Source organism: Dendrobates tinctorius, unplaced genomic scaffold (assembly GCF_039654945.1).
Source record: "Dendrobates tinctorius isolate UK_male_01 unplaced genomic scaffold, ASM3965494v1 ptg000011l, whole genome shotgun sequence".
NCBI classification, from domain to species: Eukaryota; Metazoa; Chordata; class Amphibia; order Anura; family Dendrobatidae; genus Dendrobates; species Dendrobates tinctorius.
Genome location: NW_027361679.1, coordinates 121789867 through 121813177, shown reverse-complemented (window position 1 = coordinate 121813177; position 23311 = coordinate 121789867). Strand labels below are relative to the sequence as shown.

The window sequence follows — 23311 nt, the reverse complement described above, 5'->3', positions numbered from 1 at the left end:
AGCCTTTTCAGATTCTTTTTGATGTTTTGCAGTGTTTTTTCCCTTTTTAATTTTTTTCTTGATGTATTTTTAAATGGTTATACCATGACCTGGCTCCAGTCGTTGGATGTCGATTCGCTGAAACGATATAGCACAGTTGCACTCAGCAGTCAGCACTGTCGTGAAAGGCTAAAATGGGACTAACTCTTAAAAAGTGGTTAAATGGTTCTCTCTTAAGGGGGTTTTCTGGTCTGAGAAGAAATCCGTAACCTGACAGTATGCGATGCTTACATTGTCGATATTTCCCGAAAGGGTGGGCGTTCACGTTCTCCAACTTCTGACTTCTCTTTTATTGAGGGAACCGGGGTGAGATGAGCCGGCCATTGACCGGAAGTATTATAATTGCATACATGCCATCACCCGTACGGGGAATGCAGAGGAATTGTTAATGTGTGTACATCACACACTGTTATGATCCAGCAGTCACATAGAGGAACTGCAGACTTTTCTTAGACTGGAGAACCTCTTAAAGTGCTTTTTGGTCTTCAATTCCATGTTTTCCCACCATGATATACCACCACTCAGGTTCCTAACTTTAATGCAAGTTTATTACAATATATTGTAAAGCTATATTACATTGAAAAGTCCAAACCATTTTAATTATGCGATTTATTGTAATTTTATGTCAATGTCGTTGCTCCTTTTCCATCCAGATTCTTCTACCTGTACCACTTTGCATTCTATGCCTACCACTATCGATTCAATGGTCAGTACAGCAGCCTGGCTCTGGTAACGTCCTGGCTCTTCATCCAGGTAATGATCATTCTTTTATTTTCTTTTGCATTTTCATCAGAAGAGGATAAGAGACATACTTCTATAATATAATAGAGGGCAGACTCAGAAAGTAGATAGCCATTCAAGGCTGCCTGGGTATAAAAGCTGATAATTTCATTCAACATGGCGACATCCGCTGTCCATACATTGGATGTGCAAGACAAAATGTTTGGCCTGTTTTACCCAATATGTACTCTGATTGGACTACCTGATCCAACCGCCGATCCTCCTGACCTGAGCTAAGTGCCTCAAGTAGGATTCCGAGAATGTCTACTGAAGTCAGGAGACCCGGCGGTATGGCCAGGTATTCCTATCTGATTGCAGACATATGAAACCGGCTTATGGAACTTAACAGCTGCGATTGGAACTAGCTCAGTCAGCGGCATTTAAAGAGAAGCAATCAACAGGAAATGAGTTTTTGTTTACATCAATATTTTGTGTTAAATGTACTTATTTTCTTATTTTTGAATGTATGTGTGCAGTTTTTAGAATGATGTCACTTTTGGGTGTTTTCTGTCATATAAGCCTCTTAAAGTCACTTCAAATGTAATGTCCCTAAAAAAAAAAAAAAAAAAAAAAAAATTGTTAAAAAATGAGAAATCTCAGTTCAAGTTTTAACCCTTATAACTTCCTAACAGAAAAAAAATTATGAGCAATTGCTACTTTAGAAATTTAGCAAACAGTTTCCTCATAGGTCAAATATGAATATTTTAATCTTGCCTCTATAATCATCGTTTTAGCACAAGGAAATAAAAGTTGCGTTTTATAACCTGCTAGTGATGGTTACCGATTAGTGGGGCTCTGCCCTTTCAGTAAATTATTAGACACACACAAATACATAATGGTAAATCACCTTCCTTATCCCTGAAAGTAAATAAAATCTAAAATTCCTAGAAACACAAAAACAAACAGTTTTGGTATTGCTGTGTTTATTACTGTACTAATAAAACCTATTTCACCTCCTAAAATAATAGCGACCAGAAAGTCATAAAGACCCCCTAATGTACCAATTAAAACTACAGCTGCTGCAAAAGAGGTCTTCATACAACTTGGCCGAACAATAAGTTATTGCTCTCAGAAAATGGCAACACAAAGACATCCCCTAAAACGTATATAAATTTGCAATCCCCATTATAGTACCGACCAGTAGAACAGTCATTTTTACCATAAGGGGAACGTCGAAAAAACTGTGGCAGATAAACTGTATATACTCGTGTATAAGCCGACCCCCTAATGTACCAATTAAAACTACAGCTGCTGCAAAAGAAGTCTTCATGCAACTTGGCCGAACAATAAGTTATTGCTCTCAGAAAATGGCAACGGGGGGGGCCAGGTGCCGGTGTCGCCCCTCGCTCAGGATCCGGCACCTGAGATATTCACCTGTCCTGGGTCCATCGCTGCTCACCGCTGTCTGCTGCATCCTGTGTCAGTGACTGTTCAGCCAGCAGAGGGTGCAGCGTGCACTAACCATGTCATCGCGCCCTCTGCTGGCTAAACGTCACTGACACAGGATGCAGCAGACAGCGGTGAGCAGCGTGGGACCGGGGACAGGTGAATATCGAATATACTTACCCCCTCCTGGCGTGGTCTCTGCAGCCCGGCTTCTCCTACGGTCTCCCTTCCTTCCTTCATCGGTCACGTGGTACCGCTTATTAAACACATAAATATGCGCATATTCATGAGTTTAATGAGCGGTACCACGTAACCGCTGAAGGAAGGGAGACCGTAGGAGAAGCGGGGGAGCTGCAGAGACACGTCAGCGGGGGGGGGGGGTAAGCATGATCTCTGACACCCCCGCTCCCCTCCCCCACCAACCCCCAGGTTTATGACTCGTGTATAAGCTGAGAGGGGGACTTTTAGCCCAATAAAATGGGCTGAAAATCTCGGCTTATACACTAGTATATACGGTAAGTCATTTTTAATTACAATTTGTCCTGCAGAAAACGAGTCCTACTACAGCTTATTGAAAAAAATAAAAATGACCTCTTCTTGAAGGGGCTTTAACGATTTTGTCTAGGCAAAATTGAATTGTGGATGAGGTGTTAAAATGTTTTAGTATGAATTTGTATTTCTCTGCAATTATCATGACTGTCCGATTTTTAATGTTTTTCTTTTGTTCCCACAGCACTCTATGATCTACTTCTTCCATCACTACGAACTTCCCGCCATCCTTCAGCAGATTCGTATCCAGGAAATGCTCCTTCAAAACCAGCAGGCTGGTCAGAATCAAACTAGTCTTCAGGACAACCTGAACAACAACACTACATCTGAGCCATCCATTGTAACGCCTCCTCCGGTCTCTATCTTTAGTCTCCAGCCACCAGCAGCTAGCTTAGTGGCAGCAGGTGCTATGTCGGCTGATTCAGATGGAGGTGTAGCTCCTACACAACCTGTAGAAGATGTTTTGGAGCTTTTGACAGCTCTGTCTGAAGAACCACCACGGGAAGCGTCTGGTAGCCAAACTAGCGAAGAGTTGACTCAAACTGGTGACCCTCCTGTTTTGCCTACTGCTGCACCTAATAGTCCCAAAAAACTCAAGGAACCCCAAGTCAAAGTAATGACCCTTCCCACAGACTGCAACCCTGTGAGATTTTCAGTTGCTAGCACTGATGTAGAGCAAAGCAATCTCTCAACGTCCGTGTCATCAGGGTTGCTCTCAGAATCTAGTGCGCCACAGCCGAGAATAGATGCAGAGCATGGGTCCGATTAAATGTGAGCTGAATCTCTGTTTTAGATGTTCAGGCCTTGCATTCAGGAGATTTGCATTTCTACGGTGAAAGAGTTGTATGAACCATTAGTCTCTTTGCGACTGGAGTGATTGGTCTTCAGCACAAAAAAAAGCAAAATAATTGTGCATGCGTGTGTCTTGTACACGCACCCAGACTGACATCACCTCCTTTACTTCCGTCTGTCACTCAAGTCAAATAAAAGCCACGAATTGGCCTAGAAAAAAAGAAAAATGGCTAACGAGACTACCAGTCTTTTCTGAACACTTTAGAACTGGGTGTAGCTTGGGCATACTTGTTGTGTACGCAATCTGTATACTCTTTCGCGCACCATGCCGTACCTGTTATGACCGATTTTAATAGCCATACTTCAGAGAGGATGTTCTTATTTAAGTTAGTCTAATAGGTGTTTCCAGAGGTTTTGTAACAGAGGCCCTATGGGCAATATAGCCTTTCATAATTTCACTCCACCACCACTGGACCAAGAATGAGTGATCTAAAACGAAGAAGAAAAGTCTGCCACACAGGTGCAGACCCATGTTTTATACTTTCCCCCCATGTTTCCAGTGCTTACTGTGTTCTTCAAGCTATGGAATGTAAGTGCATATGTGGGAACAGATGTGTTTGTGGAACTGCCTCTGGCGGTCCCACAGCTGCAGCCCATTGTGGCAGGCGGTATTTAGAAGTTAAACCTCCGAAATTCCCATAAATCATGGAATCCTACAGTAATCAAATCTCTCAACTCTATACAACTATAGATACAAACACCCTTAAATGCTACTGCAAGCAAAAAAGGATCAACGAGTTTTAAGAATAAACTCAATTACATTTTATTAAATCATTATTAAAACATAATTGAACAGAGCAAAACACTAGGCAGGCAAAAATACAGGGATGAAAATAGACCAATATTCAATATAAAAGGCCTAATATTTAGATCACCTATTTATGGGCAAAGAAAGTGACATGTGCTACTCTTATAAATAATGCTAATAGACCACACTAGTAAGTGTTAAATATTATGAGCCCAAATGAGGTGCTTATTAGTACATAATCAGTGCATAGATGCCCGAAATAGAAAATGGCCAATAACTTACACTAAATTGTATGTAGAAATCCCCCTGGCCTGCTGCCTCAACGCGCGTTTCACCGCTTCGTCAGGAGGCGTGGCCTGAACTAGCTGCGGTGTCAGTATATTTACACTGAGTCCTTCATATACTGACACCGGAGCTAATTCAGGCCACGCTCCTGACGAAGAAACGGTGACACGCGCGTTGAGGTGGCAGGCCAGGGGATTTCTACATACAATTTAGTGTAAGTTATTGGCCATCTTCTATTTCGGGCATCTATGCACTGATTATGTACTAATAAGCACCTAATTATTGTTCAAAGTTTGTTCGGCTAGTTTGGGTGAATTGAAACCCCTAATTTGGGCTCATAATATTTAACACTTACTAGTGTGGTCTATTAGCATTATTTAGAAGAGTAGCACGTCACTTTCTTTGCCCATAAATAGGTGATCTAGATATTAGGCCTTTTATATTGAATATTGGTCTATTTTCATCCCTGTATTTTTGCCTGCATAGTGTTTTTGCTCTGTTCAATTATTATGTTTTAATAATTTAATAAAATGTAATTTATTTTATTCTTAAAACTCGTTGATCTTTTTTGCTTGCACTAGCATTTAAGGGTGTTTATATCTATGGTATTTAGAAGTTGTATTTGTGCCTTCCCTCCTGTGACTGCAGAAAAAGGCTGAGCACGAATGTGTAAAACCTGTTCTATTATATTGCACTTTTGTTTCTTACGTAGAAGTGAAAGATATATACAGATGTATAAGTGTGTATTTGCATATATACACTTACTATGTAGATTAGAAGTGAATAGGTATCAAAAAATTAGATGCATTCCTGAAGCTGTGCTCGTGAATAAAATTAGATCGGCGCTTTTGGCAAATTCTGCATCTAAAGTTCATAAATCCAGTGAATGTCTGCTCTTGAGCACCATTTCTTTATTTCATACAAATAGGTTCTGGGCTATTTAATTTCTTCATTAGAACAGTCTGTGGCTTGTCTTGGCAGGGATAGATTTAGTTTTCTTGTTTTACGTCTGCAGCAGATGTGCCTCTTAACATATATATTGTGCATTTTAATCTCAACGATCATCAGATAAAAACTAATCTATGTAAGATTATTGGCTAAAAATGGCCCCCCAACACTTTTTTTCTGATATTATCATAGAATTTTGAACTTCAGAAATGAAATGGTGCTAAAGTGCCGACATTCTGTTAAGCAGAAGCGCTGATCCAATGCCATTGCTACATCATACTACCTTTTACCCTATGCCCTCATATAAAAAAAAAAAAAAAAATGATTAAGGATATAACACCATTTTAGAACTGTAAGATTTGTTCATTTCTTGGGGTGCTTGGTAGGCTGAGGGCTGCCATTGTTATCTGCACCTTCTGTTTCTTTGCTTTAACTGGTCTGGTATAGTGCAATATTCCCCTTGTACAGGCCAAATGTGTCCAGCATAAGTTCTGCTTATGACGTCTGGGTAGGTGGTCACATCAGTCTGCAGTCTACCACATGATCAGTGCCAATATTTTTTTTTTTCCCCTAAATTCATATTTTTAATAAAAGTATAAAATGGCGTTCTCATTTTGTTAACGGGAAACTGGAGTTGGAATACAAGTCTCAATATTTTAACAAAACTCGCCTTGTTTTATGCATTTTTAGAGAGTTTGTCCAATTTAAATGGAAGGTTTTTTCCACAATCGGAGCTTTGGTGCCGTCTTTGAATTGAGGGACTGTTTCACATGTTCCACCGCTGTTCCATTCAAACAAGAGGATTTCCGTTCTTGTTATCCCTAACCTACCATCTATCCTGTATGGTGTGATTGTGGGACAATAAAATGTATGAAGCTTCTCAGGGCTTTGCTGACTAATTGACCGATTCTATTACTGAATTCCTTACCCTTCTCTAGACGTCCAAACCTTGCTTTGCTGCAGGCCCATGCTTTGTAGTCCGTGTAGGCTTCCTTCCTGCACACCCATGATGCCACTAATGATCATGGTAGCTAAAGATCGTTCAGGTTTCTGTGGCGTTCATAATTTTGTTTCTAAACGGTGTTCGGTTTTTGGCAATAGATCAAATATTTGCTCCCATTTAGGGGTTGGAAACCTGTGAATAAGTGCTACCTTTGATAGGTGGGCGCTTTCACACTGAGACCGTCATCAATCAGCAAGTTATCACAATCTATGGATAAAGAGATTGTCCAATGAAAATAAAGTCCTGCCTACTTTTTTTTACTTTTTTTACATAATGAGTATTTTTAAAGGTCATTACTCACTGGCTTCCAGAGGAAGCTATTTTTGGAGCTCTGTTGGTTTGTGGGGGAGAACAGCCTTTCAGATAAGTGGTCCGGATTAGTAAATTGTGCAGTTTGGTTAGCCTCTACAAATAGTGTCTTTTTCCCGGTAGGAGACTACACTAATATAACCTTGGTTGATAGAATAGGAGCACTTGGTGGTGTACACTGGGTAGAGAATGGCTCTGGGGGACAATATTTGGTTCGCTACTAGTGATGGATCATCTTCAGCATGATTGAGTGCTAATAGAGCCTCTCTGGCATGCTCGAATACTGTGCTTGAGTTGCCGCGGCTATCCGCCAGATGCAAAACATGCAGGGATTTCCTAGCAAACGGGCAATCTCTGCATGTGCTGCTGCTGTCGGACAGCCGTGCCGACTCGAGCATAGTATTCGAGCACGCCGGAGAGGCTCTATTAGCACTCGACCATGCTCGCTCATCACTAGTTGCTACCTAAATTGGCTTTATTGTAAGCCACTCTGCATTTTCAGCTTTAGGCCCAGGTGGCAAAATTCTAACTGGGTGAGGACAGGGCAGACAGGCTAGGAAGCAAGGATTTTACAACTGGTGTACCATACATCCTTTATGTTTTCATGTTTATTCTCACATTTAACATTTTCCTGTAGTGATTGTGGGGGCATTTTACTTCCAAGGGTACTTCTTCTAGTGCTAAATAAAAAAAAAAAAAAGACTTTGTATTCCAACAATAGTTTTTCGGAAACATGGAAGCCAAAGTGTGGCATTGATTGACTTCTAAATGAAGAGTGACCACGTTACTTAATGCAATGCTGAGACAGATTTGGAATGGTGTGAGAGAAACTGACCGCAGACCTCGCTGAGAAGTCAGTACCCCAGTGCATATGCAGCAGCCCACTATGCACAGCTTTGCGAAGGCTTTTTTTTTTTTTTTTTTTTTATTAAGAGAAATGGGATAATTATTCGGGTGAGTCGGATATGCACCCATCACCCCATGTTTTATTTAATTGTACCTCAAAAAATTCATGAAATTGATGAATTGTTTGTATATATGTTAATAAATATATCTTAAGCACACTGTGTGCAAAAGTGTATAAGTAAAGTCCAGTTTTAATGTACAATATTCAAGTATGAGAACAGTGAGCCTTGTGGCCACTAGGGGGTGGTGTGAAGTTTTCATTGTATTTTGTTTTATTTTTTTCAAGCTTCAAATAAGGATAATAATCCAGAAAAATGTTCCGGAACTCTGTGCATGCTGTATTTACACTGCTTAGGTTTGTTGGGCACATTACACTTTTTATATTCTTTATTCCAGGGTCATATTGCAAACTCTAATTTCCAATTTTATTGAATTGAGAGCTTTTTTGTGCCATAGAGCAGGATTGCATATACTCTTTAATGAGCCAGTGGTTGCTGCAATGACACTTCTAGGCTTCTAGAAAAAAAAGTGCAATCCCACAGTTGTTTTTATTTTTTTTCTTTTACCATATTCGCTAAATGCTAAAACTGACCTGCCATTATGATTCTCCGGTTCATTACGAGTTCATCAACAGCAAACATGTCTAGGTTCTTTTATGTTTAAGTGGTGAAAAAAAATTCCAATTTGTTTAAAAAAAAAAAAACTACGCCATTTTCCAATACCCATAGCGTCTCCAGTTTTCGTGATCTCAGGTTGGGTGAGGGCTTATTTTTTGCATGCCAAGCTGACGTTTTAATACCATTTTGGTGCAGATACGATCCTCTGATCACCTGTTATTGCATTTTAATGCAATCTTTTGGCGACCAAAAATTCTGGTGTTTTGACTTTTGTTTTCTCATTACGCCGTTTAACGATCGGGATAACTCTTTTATGGTATTGATAAATCGGGTGATTCTTAATATGGCGATACCAAATACCGTATATACTCGATTATAAGCCAAGGCCCCCTAATTTTGCCACGGAAAACTGGGTAAGCTTATTGACTCAAGTATAAGCCGGGTATGCATTGTCCCCTCATCCCTGTCCTGCTCTGTGTGGCTCCCCCTGTAGTATGCATGGCTCCTCCATCCTCCCCCTGTAGAATGCATGGATCCTCCGTCCTCCCCCCTGTAGTGTGCATGGATCCTCCGTCCTCCACCCTGTAGTATGCATGGCTCCTCTGTCCTCCGTCATACTCACCTACTCCTGGCGCCGTCGCTGCAAGTCCTCCCTGCATCTCTCTGTTGTCCCGGCAGCTTCTTCCTGTGTTCAGTGGTCACGTGGTACCGCTCATTAAAGTAATGAATATGCGCTCCACGCCTATGGGAGTGGAGACTTGTGCATATTCATTACTTTAATGAGCGGTACCACGTGACAGCTGAACACAAGAAGAAGCTGCCTCACCAGGACGACACAGATGCAGGGAGGACTTGCAGCAATCGCGCAAGAAGGGCGAGTATGATGTAACAGCCGCTGGCTCCTGCCGCTCCCCCTCTCCTGCCAACCCCCTGGGACAATGACTCGTGTATAAGCCGAGGGGGGCGTTTTCAGCACACACAAAACGTGCTGACAATCTCGGGAATGCAACCCTTCCCCCCCCTCCCTCAAGTGTAATCTATAAGTAGTTCACGGACAAAAGAGTAAAATTGGTTTACAGTTAAACAACTTTATTGTAGTGTGTTTTTTTTAAACAATGTTTTTGGTTTTACCTTCAGGTGCATATATGAAAAGATTTTTGGGGTCACCCACTCTAGAGCATGCAATGTACAACTGTCCATGTGAATAACACGGGCTCTCCAAATTAACGCTGGCTACTTTAAGTGATTGACCTTGTGCTTTGTTTAAAGTCATAGCAAATGCAAGTCAGATTGGTTACTGCAGGCGCTTAAAATTGAAGGGCATGTCGCTTGGTAGCAAAGGAATATGTGGAGTGAAAACATTTGCTCCCTTAAGGCCCCGTCACACTAAGCGACTTACCAGCGATTCCGACACCGATATCAAGGTGTCAGGATCGCTAGTAAGTCGCTATGTGATCGCTGGTGAGCTGTCACACAGCTTCACCAGCGATCAGCACAGCGATGCCGAGCGCCCGCCATCGCTGGCCATCGCTGTAAAAAATAGAATCAAAATAAAAATTATAGTTGTTCTCACCTTCCGACGTCCCGTTCAGCCATCCTGCCTCTCTCCACGCTCCGGTCCCAGTGATCCTTTGTGAGAATGACCGCGAGATGTCACTGTCTTGAGGGATAACAGTCTCGCGGTCATTCGTGCAAAGGATCACTGGGACCGGAGCGTGGAGAGAGGCAGGATGGCTGAACGGGACGTCGGAAGGTGAGAATAACTCTATTTTTTTATTTTTTTTTATTTTTTACACCTGATCGCTGGTCTCCCGCCTGTCACACGCAGCGATGCATGCTGGCCAGCGGGAGACCAGCGACCAAAGAAATGTCCAGAGGTTTCTTCCAGCGATACCGGCAGGGGGGCCGCTCGCTGATCGCTGTCACACACAGCGATCTCGCTGGTGAGATCACTGTTACGTCACAAAAGTTGTGACTCAGCAGCGATCTCGCTACCGAGATCGCTTAGTGTGATGGGGCCTTTAGAGTTTCCCATAAGAATAGTGGCTTCAATAACATTGGGCATGAGACTCAATGCACAATGTTGTGCCGTTTCACATTTTTGGTGAGTCAAAGTTCCCAAGCAAAACTACCCTGTGTTCCAAATTATTATGCAAAAAATATTTCCTCATTTTCTCTAAATTACCTATATGAATTGCAGTCATTGTTATTTTCCAGTCATCTAATATTCTAGTATAATTGCAATGTTTTTGAACAAACTGTCTATGAAAACAGTATATTTTTAAAAATAATAAACACTCAAAATGCATGTTCCGAATTATTATGCACAGCAGAGTTTTCAACCTTTTTATTTTGAACAAAAAAATGGTCAATTGTGAAATTATAAGCATTATCAGCTTATTACAAAATGAAATCAAACAGTTTTCAAGTCAAAACTTTAGGTGATGTTACATTTGCACATAGGACCCCTCTCTCGTCCATTGAATTTGTCAGTTTTTGGATGGTTTGTGCTTCAATTGTTTTGACAGAATACCCTCCCAGAGCTGTTGCTTAGATGTGAACTACCCCCGGCCATCATAGACACTCCTTTTGATGATGCTCCAGAGGTTCTCAATGGGGTTGAGGTCAGGGGAAGATGGTGGCCACACCATAAGTTTGTCCTCCCATAGTAGCCAGAGATGCAGATGTGTTATTTGCAGCATGTGACAGTGCATTATCATGCATGAAAATGATCTTGCTGCGGAAAGCACGGTTCTTCCTCTTGAACCATGGCAGGAAGTGCTGTTTTAGAAACTCCACATAGATTATGGAGTTCATCTTTACCCCTTCAGGGATCCTAAAGGGGTCGACAATCTCTCTCCCCATGATTCCAGCCCAGACCATTACTCCACCTCCTCCTTGTTGGCGCCTTAGCCGTGTTTTCATGGGGTGTCCATCAACCAGCCATCCTCCACTCCATCCATCTGGACCATTGAGCGGTGTACGGCACTCATCGGTGAACAAAACAGTTTGGAAGTCAGTCTTCATGTATCGTTTGGCCCACTGTTTGGGGGACGTTGGAGGCACCAGCAGCTTCAAAAACTTGTCTGCTGCTATGACAAGGCATTTTTGCAGCTGCTCTTTTAACCTGACGCAATTGCCTGTTGGAAAGAGTCCTCAATTTTTCCTTATCAGCACGTACACGTGTGTGCTGGGAATCAGTTACATACTTCTTGATTGTGCCATGAGCACAATGAAGTGTCTTGGCAATGTTGATTGTATTCATGCCTTGACCTAAATACTCCACAATTTGTTGCTTCTCAGCAGCAGACACATCCTTTTCCTTTTCCATTTTGGCAAAAAATGTAGGCTGCTTAATAATGTGGAACAGCATTCTTAAGTAGTCTTGCCTTTATTTGGACACACCTGCCAAACTAATTTGCACAGGTATCTGCAATTTCTTTCAGTGATATAAAGAGCCCTGACACACATCACCATCAATGAGTTTAAATGACAAAAAAATTCTAACCTTATCACTACTAAACTCTTTTTGCATAATAATTTGGAACATTGTATTGTGGCTCCTATTTTTAAAGTGAGCTTATGCGGTGGCATTCCAGGAGGCTCCAAAGAATTCAGGAACTCCGATGGATACATTACGGCTTGTTTACTCTCCATGACTGACTCAATGGACAGTGTATGTGGTCGCTAGACCAGGCAGCCTTCCCTGAAATACTAGATTTATGGAGCTGACAATATCATTTTTAGGCGCTAGGATTGCACGTTTACAAAGCCACTGATGGATATTAAAATTGTTACAAATATCAGGGAAAACTTGGTCAATAAGTTCCATTACCGAAGATGTCATTTCACAAAAATCTTCCGGAAAAAAAGAGATACCAGTAGTGGAATCAGTAGGGAACCTGTCATTTCCAAGGCATAGTAGCTGGTGTGTAAATTTGCAGTTGTATTTCCCACCAAATCCAGATCCTTGTGAAAGGAATCCTGCAAATTTTGTTCTGAAGAGTCCATATCCGTATCCCCCCCCCCCCTTGGGAGTGGGAGTAGAGTGGTGGTTGAAGACGTATCCATATCCCCCCTTGGGGGTGGGAGTAGAGTGGCGGTTGAAGACGTATCTGTTTCCCCCCTTGAGAGTGGGAGTAGAGTTCTGCAATATGAAACTAGACCAAGGAAGGCCTGCAGTATCTTCGGAGTTGTTGGGGGAGCCATCTTCCCCACAGTGATCTTCAGGTCATCTGTCAAGTGTTTCGTCTAGCTGGCAATACAGTGTCCCAGGAATGTAACTCGCTTCTGACACTACTGGACTTTGTTTTTCGAGAACTTGCATTGCTTCTCCGCCAGGTAGAGCAGAAGAGACAAGGAATGGGCTGTGCAGGTAGCGATGTTGATGACTTCTGCATGTTCTGCAATCCAGTTGCTGAGGATGAAGGACAATGCTTTGGTGAACTGTGAAGGACTGTTCTGGGCCCCCTGGGGCATCGCTGTCCATGTTTTCTGCACCCCCCTGGTGCGTGAAGGCAAACAGGAACTAGTCGTCCAGGTGAAGGGGAACATTGAAGAAAGCATTGGACAGATCACACTCTGCTGTGGCTGGCACATTTGACAGCAGGGTGTGCGGATTTGGCACAATTGGGGTTTCAAATGCTATAACCTCGTTCATGGCCTTCAGGTCATGCACCATTCAGAACCTGGTTGGTTCTCCTTCCACAGTCTTCTTGACCGAGAAGAGCGGGGACTGCATGATGATTCCTATGGATGAGGCGGCCCAGTCTGGCCTTGGTTCTTCACAATGCAGTGAGGCACTCCCATCTTCAGCAGGAAAACAAGCCGTTTGCTGGGATCCTATTCATCAGAGATGACTACCAGCTGAGCTTTCTTGCTCCCCACCAAGGTGGTCACAGTGTTAACACCTGCTCTGATCACAGGGGGTCTCTTTGCTGGGATGTCTTTACCAGCTTCTTTTTGCTCAGCACGGGCTAGCAGCCGTTCCTTTCTTCCAGCTTGGTCTCAGGTCAGCATTTGTGCGCCAGTTTGAAGAGCTGAGTAGCTGCCTTCCAGTCCAGGGCCTGGATGAACTTCAGGGAGCACCTTCAGAATCTTGTACAAGATGATCCTCTGGCGCTGGAGCCAGATGCAGCGCGGCCATTTCACGAAGCGGGTAAGGTCCCTTTGAGTTGAATTTCCTGGCCAATGCCAAAGTTCTTATGCTGTTTCTTGAACAGCGGTTTCACTTACACCTTCAGTTGGTCAGAGGCAGTTTGACTCTGGGTGATGGACAGGAGATGCTGGGCCTTATGAGGGTACGGGGTTCCAGACTTGGGTGACACCCGCACTGGCGCAACTTGGTCTCCCTTGGACTATAGGCTTCCAGGTAGCACCTCCTTGGGTAGGATTGCACTGGTTGTTTGAGGCTCTTGTAGGGCCACCAGCATGTTTGATTACCCTTGGGTCAGGGGTGGAGAAAATGCCATGGTCCCATCTTCCTGGAACACCTCTGTCACCTTCAGCTCTTGCAGTAGGTCTGCTCCCAGCAGGTTGAGCAGGCCGATCTCAACCACAAACTGGAACAGGATGTAGTGTCTTGGCTGTCTCCACATGCTCAGGGGCTTGTAAGCTGGGAATGTCTGGCTTGACCATCAATCCCCACACAAGATACAGAGGATTCTGATAGGCAGGTGGGGTCGGGGAGTTCCACATGTCTCATCACACTTCTGTCTGCACCAATGTCCACAAGGAAAAATCTGACAACCCCTGTCCAATTTCAGAGTAATTTGAGGTATTGGGTCCGCTGATGGGTTTTACATGTCAGGAGCGTGATGTCTTGCAGACCTGGCTTGCCTCTGTACTATGGACGGGGTTCTTCACTACTTCCTGTGTTTCTTCCTTGGCCTGTTCCTCTGAGCAATGTCCTAGGTTTCGGGGGTGCTCTGCACTGGTTCCAGTAATGGCCAGGTTTTCCATAGTTGAAAGACATAGCAGGTCTGTCTACGCAGTGGTTGTTCATCCACATTAGTGGCCACCATAAGGGGGGCTGTCTTCTGCGCTCCTGGATGAGACTCAATCCTCTTTGCTACTGTGAGCAGGGTATCCATTGCTATTGACCTGTACTCAGGCCTGGCCACTATCAGTATTTTCCTGATTGGTTCTCTTAGGGTACCGTTACACTAAGCGATGCACCAGCGATCCCGACAACAATATGGATTGCTGGTGCATCGCTAAGTGGTCGCTAGTGAGCTGCCACACAGGCAGATCTCACCAGCGACATAGCAGCGGTCGGGGGTCGCTACTTACCTGTCAGACGCGGCGATCCTGACATCCTTCCGCCCGCGTCTACACATCGCTTGTCGGCGCCACAGGAAGCGCCCGATGAGAAATGGTCCAGGACGTTCTCGCGCGATCAGCGATAACCAGCGGGGGAGTCGGTCGCAGGTAAGTATCAGACATAGCGATATCGCTAGTGATATCACTGCTGCATCACAAAACCAGTGACGTTTCAGCAATATTGCTTGTGATCTCGCTGTGTGTAACGGGGGCTTTAGTCCATGAACAAAGGCCTGTGTCAACATTTGTCTGTATCTGATCATAAATATTAAAGCTCAGGTCCTGGAAGACTTGCATTATTCTGCCATGAAACTTCTATGCAGATTCTGTCTTGTCTCGTCTCATGTCATGTAGGCTGAGGGTTTGCCCTGCCTGTCTGGCTTTGGCCCACTCTCTGAGCTGCTCAATTAGCTTTGGTCCTGATTCTCAGGAGTGCACATCTAATTCTGCTGGAAGCATGAAGTGTTCCTTCATGATTGGCCAGAATGCTTCACCTGCTTTTAGTTCCATTATGGCCAGAGATCAATCCATGTTTGCTGGCTCTGCTGCATTTTTTGGTAAAATGGCATGGGGTGCATCTCTGGGTCTGGCAGATTATTCAGAATACTGAACACCTGACTAGGGGTGAAGGGCACATAGTGTAAGGGTGATGCCTCTATCTGCTCCTGCCTACTTTGGGCCTGTGGGTTTCTTTCCCTAGTACTGGTGGGCAGCATGTATGATATTCTCTCTTCATTTTCATCAGGGGAGAAACATTGATATTGTGTGTTTGGGTCACGTACTGGCTGAAGTTTGCATGTAGAAGTTGCCTTTTTGTGTGAGGATGTCCCCCCTCCCTGAGGCTGCGTTGGATTAGCATTAAAGTTCCATGATGATGTAAATGGTAGCAGCTCTGTCTGGTACTGAGGCTCCTCATTTTCAGACGCAGCAGCTGCAGACACTGATGGACCCACACCCCCCCCTGCACCCCAAGCTGTGGGCTCTGCTGGCTGTTGTATCGGGGGGCTACCTGCATTGTTCTGTGTAGGGAAATTTTCACTTCTCCCGATATAACTGGCACTAGTTGTATTGTGCTTGAGACAGAGAAGGTGCCCTGTGGATGTGGGGACACCACATTGTCTGGGGATTGGGCGTTGGCCCAGCTGGTAACAAAGAACTGACAGAATGGAGAGAAAATGGGTGTGAAAAAGGAGTAGGGTATAAGCCAGAAGGAGAGAGGAGTAATTGAGAAAGAGAAGGTGGACAGAGGTGTGAAGAAAGAGAAGGGAGTGGCAGGGAAAAGGAGGAGGAAATGGAAAGGGAGGAGGAGAAAGGTGTGGCAGAAGAAAGAGAAAGGAGGAGAAAAGGATAGAGGAGAGAATGAGGAGGAAGGAGGGGGGAGAGGACCGAGGAGGAGGAGAGAATTCATTCCCCTTTTCTGCAGCCAGAGAGGACATGCTTGGACTAGTGGTGCCTTCTCCCTGTAAGGGGGGGGCGGGGTGCCCCACAGATGGCACAGGTTTCCCTATAGAATGGATTCTGCTGAGAACACCTTTTCCTATCTTGTACCTGTAAAAAAAAAATCCTTTTCTGATCTGTTCACATAACTCTGTACCTTCTGTGCCGTAAGTCCGCTGCTACTTTATAAAACGCAGTCAGTAACCCAGCTTCAACTAACTTCCCTTTTTCCTTTCAGTCCATCATGCCATGCCGCAGCCTAAAGGCTGCCTGTACAGTCATGGCCAAAAGTTTTGAGAATGACACAAATATTAATTTTTACAAAGTCTACTGCTTCATTTTTCCTAATGGCAATTTGCATATACTCCAGAATGTTATAAAGAGTGATCAGCTTAACAGCAATTACTTGCAAAGTCAATATTTGCCTAGAAAATGAACTTTATCCCCCAAAACACATTTCAACATCATTGCAGCCCTGCCTTAAAAGGACCAGCTAACATCGTTTCAGTGATTGATCTCCAGCCCTGTCCTCATCAACACCCACACCTGTGTTAATGGAGCAATCTGTCATGATTAAGTAAGAATGACACCACTGGACACTTTAAAAGGAGGCTGGTGCTTGGCATCATTGTTTCTCTTCTGTTAACCATGGTTATCTCTAAAGAAACACGTGCAGTCATCATTGCACTGCACAAAAATGGCCTAACAGGGAAGAGTATCGCAGCTAGAAAGATTGCACCTCAGTCAACAATCTATCGCATCATCAAGAACCTCAAGGAGAGAGGTTCCCTTGTTGCCAAAAAGGCTCCAGGGCGCCCAAGAAAGACCAGCAAGCGCCAGGACCGTCTCTTAAAAGTGTTTCAGCTGCGGGATCGGGCTACCAGCAGTGCAGAGCTTGCTCAGGAATGGCAGCAGGCAGGTGTGAGTGCATCTGCATGCACTGTGAGGTGGAGACTCTTGGAGCAAGGCCTGGTCTCAAGGAGGGCAGCAAAGAAGCCACTTATCTCCAGGAAAAACATCATGGACAGACTGATATTCTGCAAGAGGTACAGGGAGTGGACTGCTGAGGACTGGGGTAAAGTCATTTTCTCTGATGAATCCCCTTTTCGATTGTTTGGGACATCTGGAAAATGGCTTATTCGGAGAAGACCAGGTGAGCGCTACCACCAGTCTTGGCTCATGCCAACTGTCAAGCATCCTGAAACCATTCATGTGTGGGGTTGCTTCTCAGCCAAGGAAATGGGCTCTCTCTCAGTCTTGCCTAAAAACACAGCCATGAATAAAGAATGGTACCAGAATGTCCTCCAAGAGCAACTTCTCCCAACCGTCCTAGAGTAGTTTGGTGATCAACAATGCCTTTTCCAACATGATGGAGCACCTTGCCATAAAGCAAAGGTGATAACTAAATGGCTCAGGGAACAAAACATAGAGATTTTGGGACCATGGCCTGGAAACTCCCCAGATCTTAATCCCATTGAGAACTTGTGGTCAATCATCAAGAGACGGGTGGACAAACAAAAACCTTCAAATTCAGACAAAATAAAAGCATTGATTTTGCAAGAATGGACTGTTATCAGTCAGGATTTGATCCAGAAGTTGATTGAGAGCATGCCAGGGAGAATTGCTGAGGTCCTGAAGAAGAAGGGTCAACACTGCAAATATTGACTTGCTGCATTAACTCATTCTGTCAATATAACCTTTTGCTACTCATAATATGATTGCAATTATATTTCTGTATGTGATAAAAACATCTGACAAACACACATAAAAACCAGAGGCCAGCAGATCATGTGAAAATATAATTGTCATTCTCAAAACTTTTGGCCATGACTGTATATCCACGTGCTTAAATCAACCGTCTAAAATTCTTCACATACTAAGCATACTAATGTTTAAAGAGACTTCAAAAACAGGAAAAAAACAAGGAAAATCAAAAAATTGGCAAAAGAAAAAAACTTCAAAAGCTGGTAAAAACTTCTTTTAACAAAAAGAAAAAAAGGAAAAACTAAAAACTGATAAAAACTTTAAAAAGGAAAAACAAATCAAGGAGTTGGTAAAACGTAAAAAACACTCCGAAAAATAAAAAATCGGTACAACTTCCAACAATAGATATACGTGCTCAGATGCAGGACATAAACTTCCCCTTTTCTCTGTGTATCTATTCTCAGTAAAGTCACGTCTCTGAAAATAAAGGGGCACACTGAACAATGGTGTATGCAGATCAGTAACTCGGCTTTCCTCAAAATTCCAACACTGCAGCTAAAACTTTCTCAGAATGCAAAAATAAACAAGTGAAGCAGCACAAAACAGATGTGACAATATGAAAAATACCAGGGATGCGCCCTACAGGCAAAAAAAAGAGGAAGTATGTAAAAATGCTTTTTCCTGCTCCAGGTCTTCATGGAAAGCAAACTGTAAATCACAGACATGGACACACATGAATAGACATCCGGGATAAATCGAAGACCTCTTTTTGTGACCCGTAGTACAAGCCGCTCTGGTAACCAACAACTGGCAATCACACTGGGTATACTGTTCTCTGGCACCCGAAATGTTATCGCCCTGTACCGGTCATCCTGCCTGGCTCGCCGGTAACAGGAATCTGTGATAATCCTACAAAGTTGTCACCAGCTGTGTCTTGCTGGGCCTCTCCTGTCCCTCCGATGCATGGGTGAATCTGTGATAACTTATCACGTGATTAGCTTGTGATATCTCTCTAAGCCACCACCACCCGTGCCTGGATATCTGGGCCTCTCCTCTCCCCCTCCGATGCATGGGTGATTCCGTGAGGACTTATCTGAGAGATTCAACTTCCTGCTATTGGTTTCCCAGCAACCTCAAGAAAAAACAGTCACTTTTCCAACCCTCCCTTCTGGATCTTGACAATCATGAAACACACACAGCATGCAGCAGACACCTTGGCTTCTATCCCAGTGTTTGGATACGAGCGTGGACTTTTTACACTACCTGGGAAATGTGGTGGTGGCCACATCTGACCGGCAAGAGGTATAGACCCGGGCTGAGCACAGGGGACATTCAGGTAAGATAAGAAGATTTTTTTACCTTACTTATGGAGCTGCGCAGTCTCCGTCCCCTGAGCCAAGGCCATGGCCGGAACCTCCGTCTCTCCGGTCAGCAGGGTCCCAGTGTGTTTCGTCTACTGCCTTGCATGCAGGCGCCTGATGTTATGGAAATTTGGTTGGGATTAATCTATCCCCGTGTGTGCTGCAGATGCTCCCAATTAAACTGAGTATTTTGAGCGCTCAATGAAATGAAATGAAACTCTGTACACATGGTTACAGCATCGCATTCCCTCAATACTATGAAGGTTTATTACAAATACATGGTTTTATAATTTCATATAGAAAGGAGTGGGTTAGTTAATTAACATAAGGTTGAGCTTAAATGCTATTGGCTGTCTGAGTATATGGAATATATCGTGATCAATGCGTGACAAAAAGGCTGGATAAGTTACTAAAGTGTAACTCTTGAAACCGGGGCAAAGTTGAGACATCTACTCATCCCTTTTGAACATCTGTTGTACTTCCTCTTTTCTTATATTGAAAAAACCCCTAAAAGCTGTCTGGTTCGTGGCAGCCATTTTAAAGCAGTGGATTATAATATATTAACTGTGATTATATATGTGCATATAGGAGTATACATGCAAGTGAGATCTATATGAAATGTATATATTTCCATCACACATCCACAGATGAGAAGATTTCAGGCAGGCATTCAGCTCATCCACTGGTGTTGCTCCCTTAAGAACAGGTAATGTCTGGCAGAAGTCAGCTGCAAAGATTACAACAATTCCCCCCCATTAAACGATCAGTTTCCTGCAGATCTTTTAAGGGGCTTTCAAGGGCCTTGACCGCTTTCTTGTGCGCCATGTTACATTCATCCCAAACAATTACTTTGCAAGTTTGTAATACCTCAGCTTTAACAGAGCCCTTAGTGATATTACAGACTGGAGTTTCTGGCAGCGCTAGATTAACCCCTTTCTAACATCCGACGTACTATCCCATCCTCGGTACCTGGGCCCATATGACCGGGGACGGGATAGTACGTCACCGCGATCAGCGGCACTCACGGGGGGGGGGCGCCGCTGACCGCGGCTGGGTGTCAGCTGATTATCTCAGCTGACAACCAGCACTATGTGCCAGGAGCGGTCACAAACCGCCCCGTCACATTAGCCCCTGGCACACTGCGATCAAACATGACCGCAGTGTACCGGGGGCACAGGGAAGAATCACGCAGGGAGGGGGCTCCCTGCGTGCTTCCCTGAGACCCTTGGAACAGTGTGATGTGATTGCGCTGTTCCGAGGGCCTCCTCCCTGCAGGCCTCCGGATCCAATATGGCCGCGGGGGACTTCGAGGTCCTGCAGGGAGGTGGCTTTCTCAGTCCCTGTCAGATCGCTGATCTGACACAGTGCACTGCAAAGTGTCAGATCAGCGATTTGACAATTATATTGTCCCACATTGGGACAATATAATAAAGTAAAAAAAAGTGTAAAAATAAAAATAATTTACAAAATTCCTAAATAACAAAAAAATTCCCTAATAAATTCTTTTTTTTGTAAAAAAAATAAAAGTACACATATTTAGTATCCCTGCATCCGTAACAACCCGCCCTATAAAACTGTCCCACTAGTTAACCCCTTTAGTGAACCCCTTCAAAAAAAATAAAAAACAAAGCAAAAAACAGTGCTTTATCATACCACCGAACAAAAAGTGCAATAATATGCAATAACGTGCGATCAAAAAGACGTATATAACTAACCATGGTACCGCTGAAAACATCATCTTGTCCCGCAAAAAAACGAGCCACCATACAGCGTCATCAGTGGAAAAAGTTATAGCTCACAGAATAAAGCAATGCAAAAATAATTTTTTTTATATAAAATTGTTTTTATTGAATAAAAGCGCCAAAACATAAAAAAAGATATAAATGAGGTATCGCTGTAATCATACTGACCCGAAGAATAAAACAGCTTTATCAATTTTACCACACGCGGAATGGTTTAAACACCCCCCCCCAAAGAAATTCATGAAACGCTGGTTTTTGTTCATTCGGCATCCCAAAAAATCGGAATAAAAAGCGATCAAAAAATGTCACGTGCCCGAAAATGGTACCAATAAAAACGTCAACTCTTCCGCAAAAAAATAAGATCTCACATGACTCTGTGACTCAAAATATGGAAAAATTATAGCTCTCAAAATGTGGTGATGCAAAAACTATTTTTACAATAAAAAGCGTCTTTTAGCGTGTGACAGCTGCCAAACATAAAAACCGCCATAAATAGTAAATCAAACCTCCCGTTATCACCCCCTTAGGGAAAAATAATAAAGAAAAATGTATTTATTTCCATTTTCCCGTTAGGGCTGAGATTAGGGTTAGGGCTAGGGTTATGGCTGTGTTGGGGTTAGGGTTGGAGTTAGAATTGGGGGGTTTCCACTGTTTGGGCACATCAGGGGCTCTCCAAATGCAACAAGGCGTCTGATCTCAATTCCAGCCAATTCTGAGTTGAAAAAGTCAAACAGCGCTCCTTCCCTTCTGAGCTCTGTCATGCGCCGAAACAGTGGTTCCCCCCCACATAACAAGTATCGGTGTACTCAGGACAAATTGCACAATAACTTTCGCAGTACAATTTCTCCTGATACCCTTGGTAAAATAAAATAAATAGGACCTGAAGTAATTTTTAGTGAAAGCTAAATGTTCATTTTTTTTTTTTAACCATTAAAAAAATTCCTATGAAGCACCTGAAGGGTTAATGAACGTCCTCAATGTGGTTTTGAGCACCTTGTGGGGTGCATTTTTTCGAATGGTATCACATTTGGGTATTTTCTAACATATAGACCCCTCAAAGTGACTTCAAATGTGATGTGGTCCCTAAAAAAAAAAAAATGGTGTTGTAAATATGAAAAATCGCTGGTCAACTTTTAACCCTTATAACTTCCTAACAAAAAAATAATTTTGGTTCCGAAATTGTGGTGATGTAAAGTAAACATGTGGAAATGTTACTTATTAAGTTTTTTGTGTGCTATATGTCTGTGATTTAAGGACATAAAAATTCAAAGTTGGAAAGTTGTGAAATTTTCCGTTTTTTTCACAAACGCAAGTTATATGAATTAAATTTTACCACTAACATGAAGTACAGTATGTCATGGGAAAACATTGTCAGAATCACCGGGATCCATGGAAGCGTTCCAGAATTATTACCTCATAAAGGGACAGTGGTCAGAATTGTAAAAATTGGCCCTGTCATTAACATGCAAACCACCCTTGGGGGTAAAGGGTTAAATGAATTTAAACTGCACATGTAGCAATGAGGTGTGGAATACAAATGTACAGTGCAACTGCATCAAAAGTAAGCCATTGTGTGTGAGGTTGCCAAGGCATAGTGCCACCACCAGGTTTGCACTGTTACTGCCCACGGCCTTCCCTGGCTCCAGGTTTAGTGGAGACAGCCATTGCTTTATCTCGGCCTGGAGACCTGTCCACAACTCTTGAGCTATGTGAGGAGAGCGTATGTTATTTTTTTCTGGTCTTTTCCCAAGCACCCCTTCCCACCCAAACATGGGTATACACTTCAGGATTTCGTCTTATTTGTGTTGTCCTTCACCACCACCATATCAACAGGGTATTCACTCTACCTTCGCTACAAATTTTTTATGGGTGGTTATGATACCCGCATTAACAATTTTTAGAGGCCTACGTCGAATATTCTTTTTTTTTTGGTGCACGGGTATTACCAGTCTAGGATACTCACTTCTTAATAATGTGAAAAAAATGTTTCCTGAAGCAACCACTCTTCTAATTTTTGGCATTCCTTGCACTTAGTGCATACGCTTTACCAGTGTAGGAGACCCACACCTTAGTAATGGGAAAAAATGCATTTCTGTGAATCCACCTTCTAGTTGAGGGAAAAATTTTTGAAACCAAAAAAGCCGATGGATTCTTTTAGTATATGATTCAGTGCCTTGTTTTTGGATGTTCGGTGGCAGTCACTTAGGGAGTTCTCACACTGCATACAGGATTTCACAGCTGGGACAGGAGAGTTTGAAAAGTAATTGCAGAAAAGACTGGTATCCTCCATATCAGGCTGAGCAGATTTGAAGCGCTCTACTATA

General features: G+C 43.2%; 1 protein-coding gene across 1 annotated transcript in view; it reads left to right on the top strand.

Moving 5' to 3' along the window:
* The window catches only part of TMEM259 (transmembrane protein 259), a 52518-nt gene extending 48487 nt beyond the window's left edge, over positions 1–4031 (top strand). The window contains exons 11-12 of the mRNA XM_073547037.1: positions 693–792; positions 2939–4031. Of these exons, the coding sequence (XP_073403138.1) occupies positions 693–792; positions 2939–3523 (685 nt within the window). The 3' untranslated portion in view covers positions 3524–4031. The remainder of the gene's footprint in view (positions 1–692; positions 793–2938) is intronic.
* The last annotated feature ends 19280 nt before the right edge of the window (positions 4032–23311 follow it).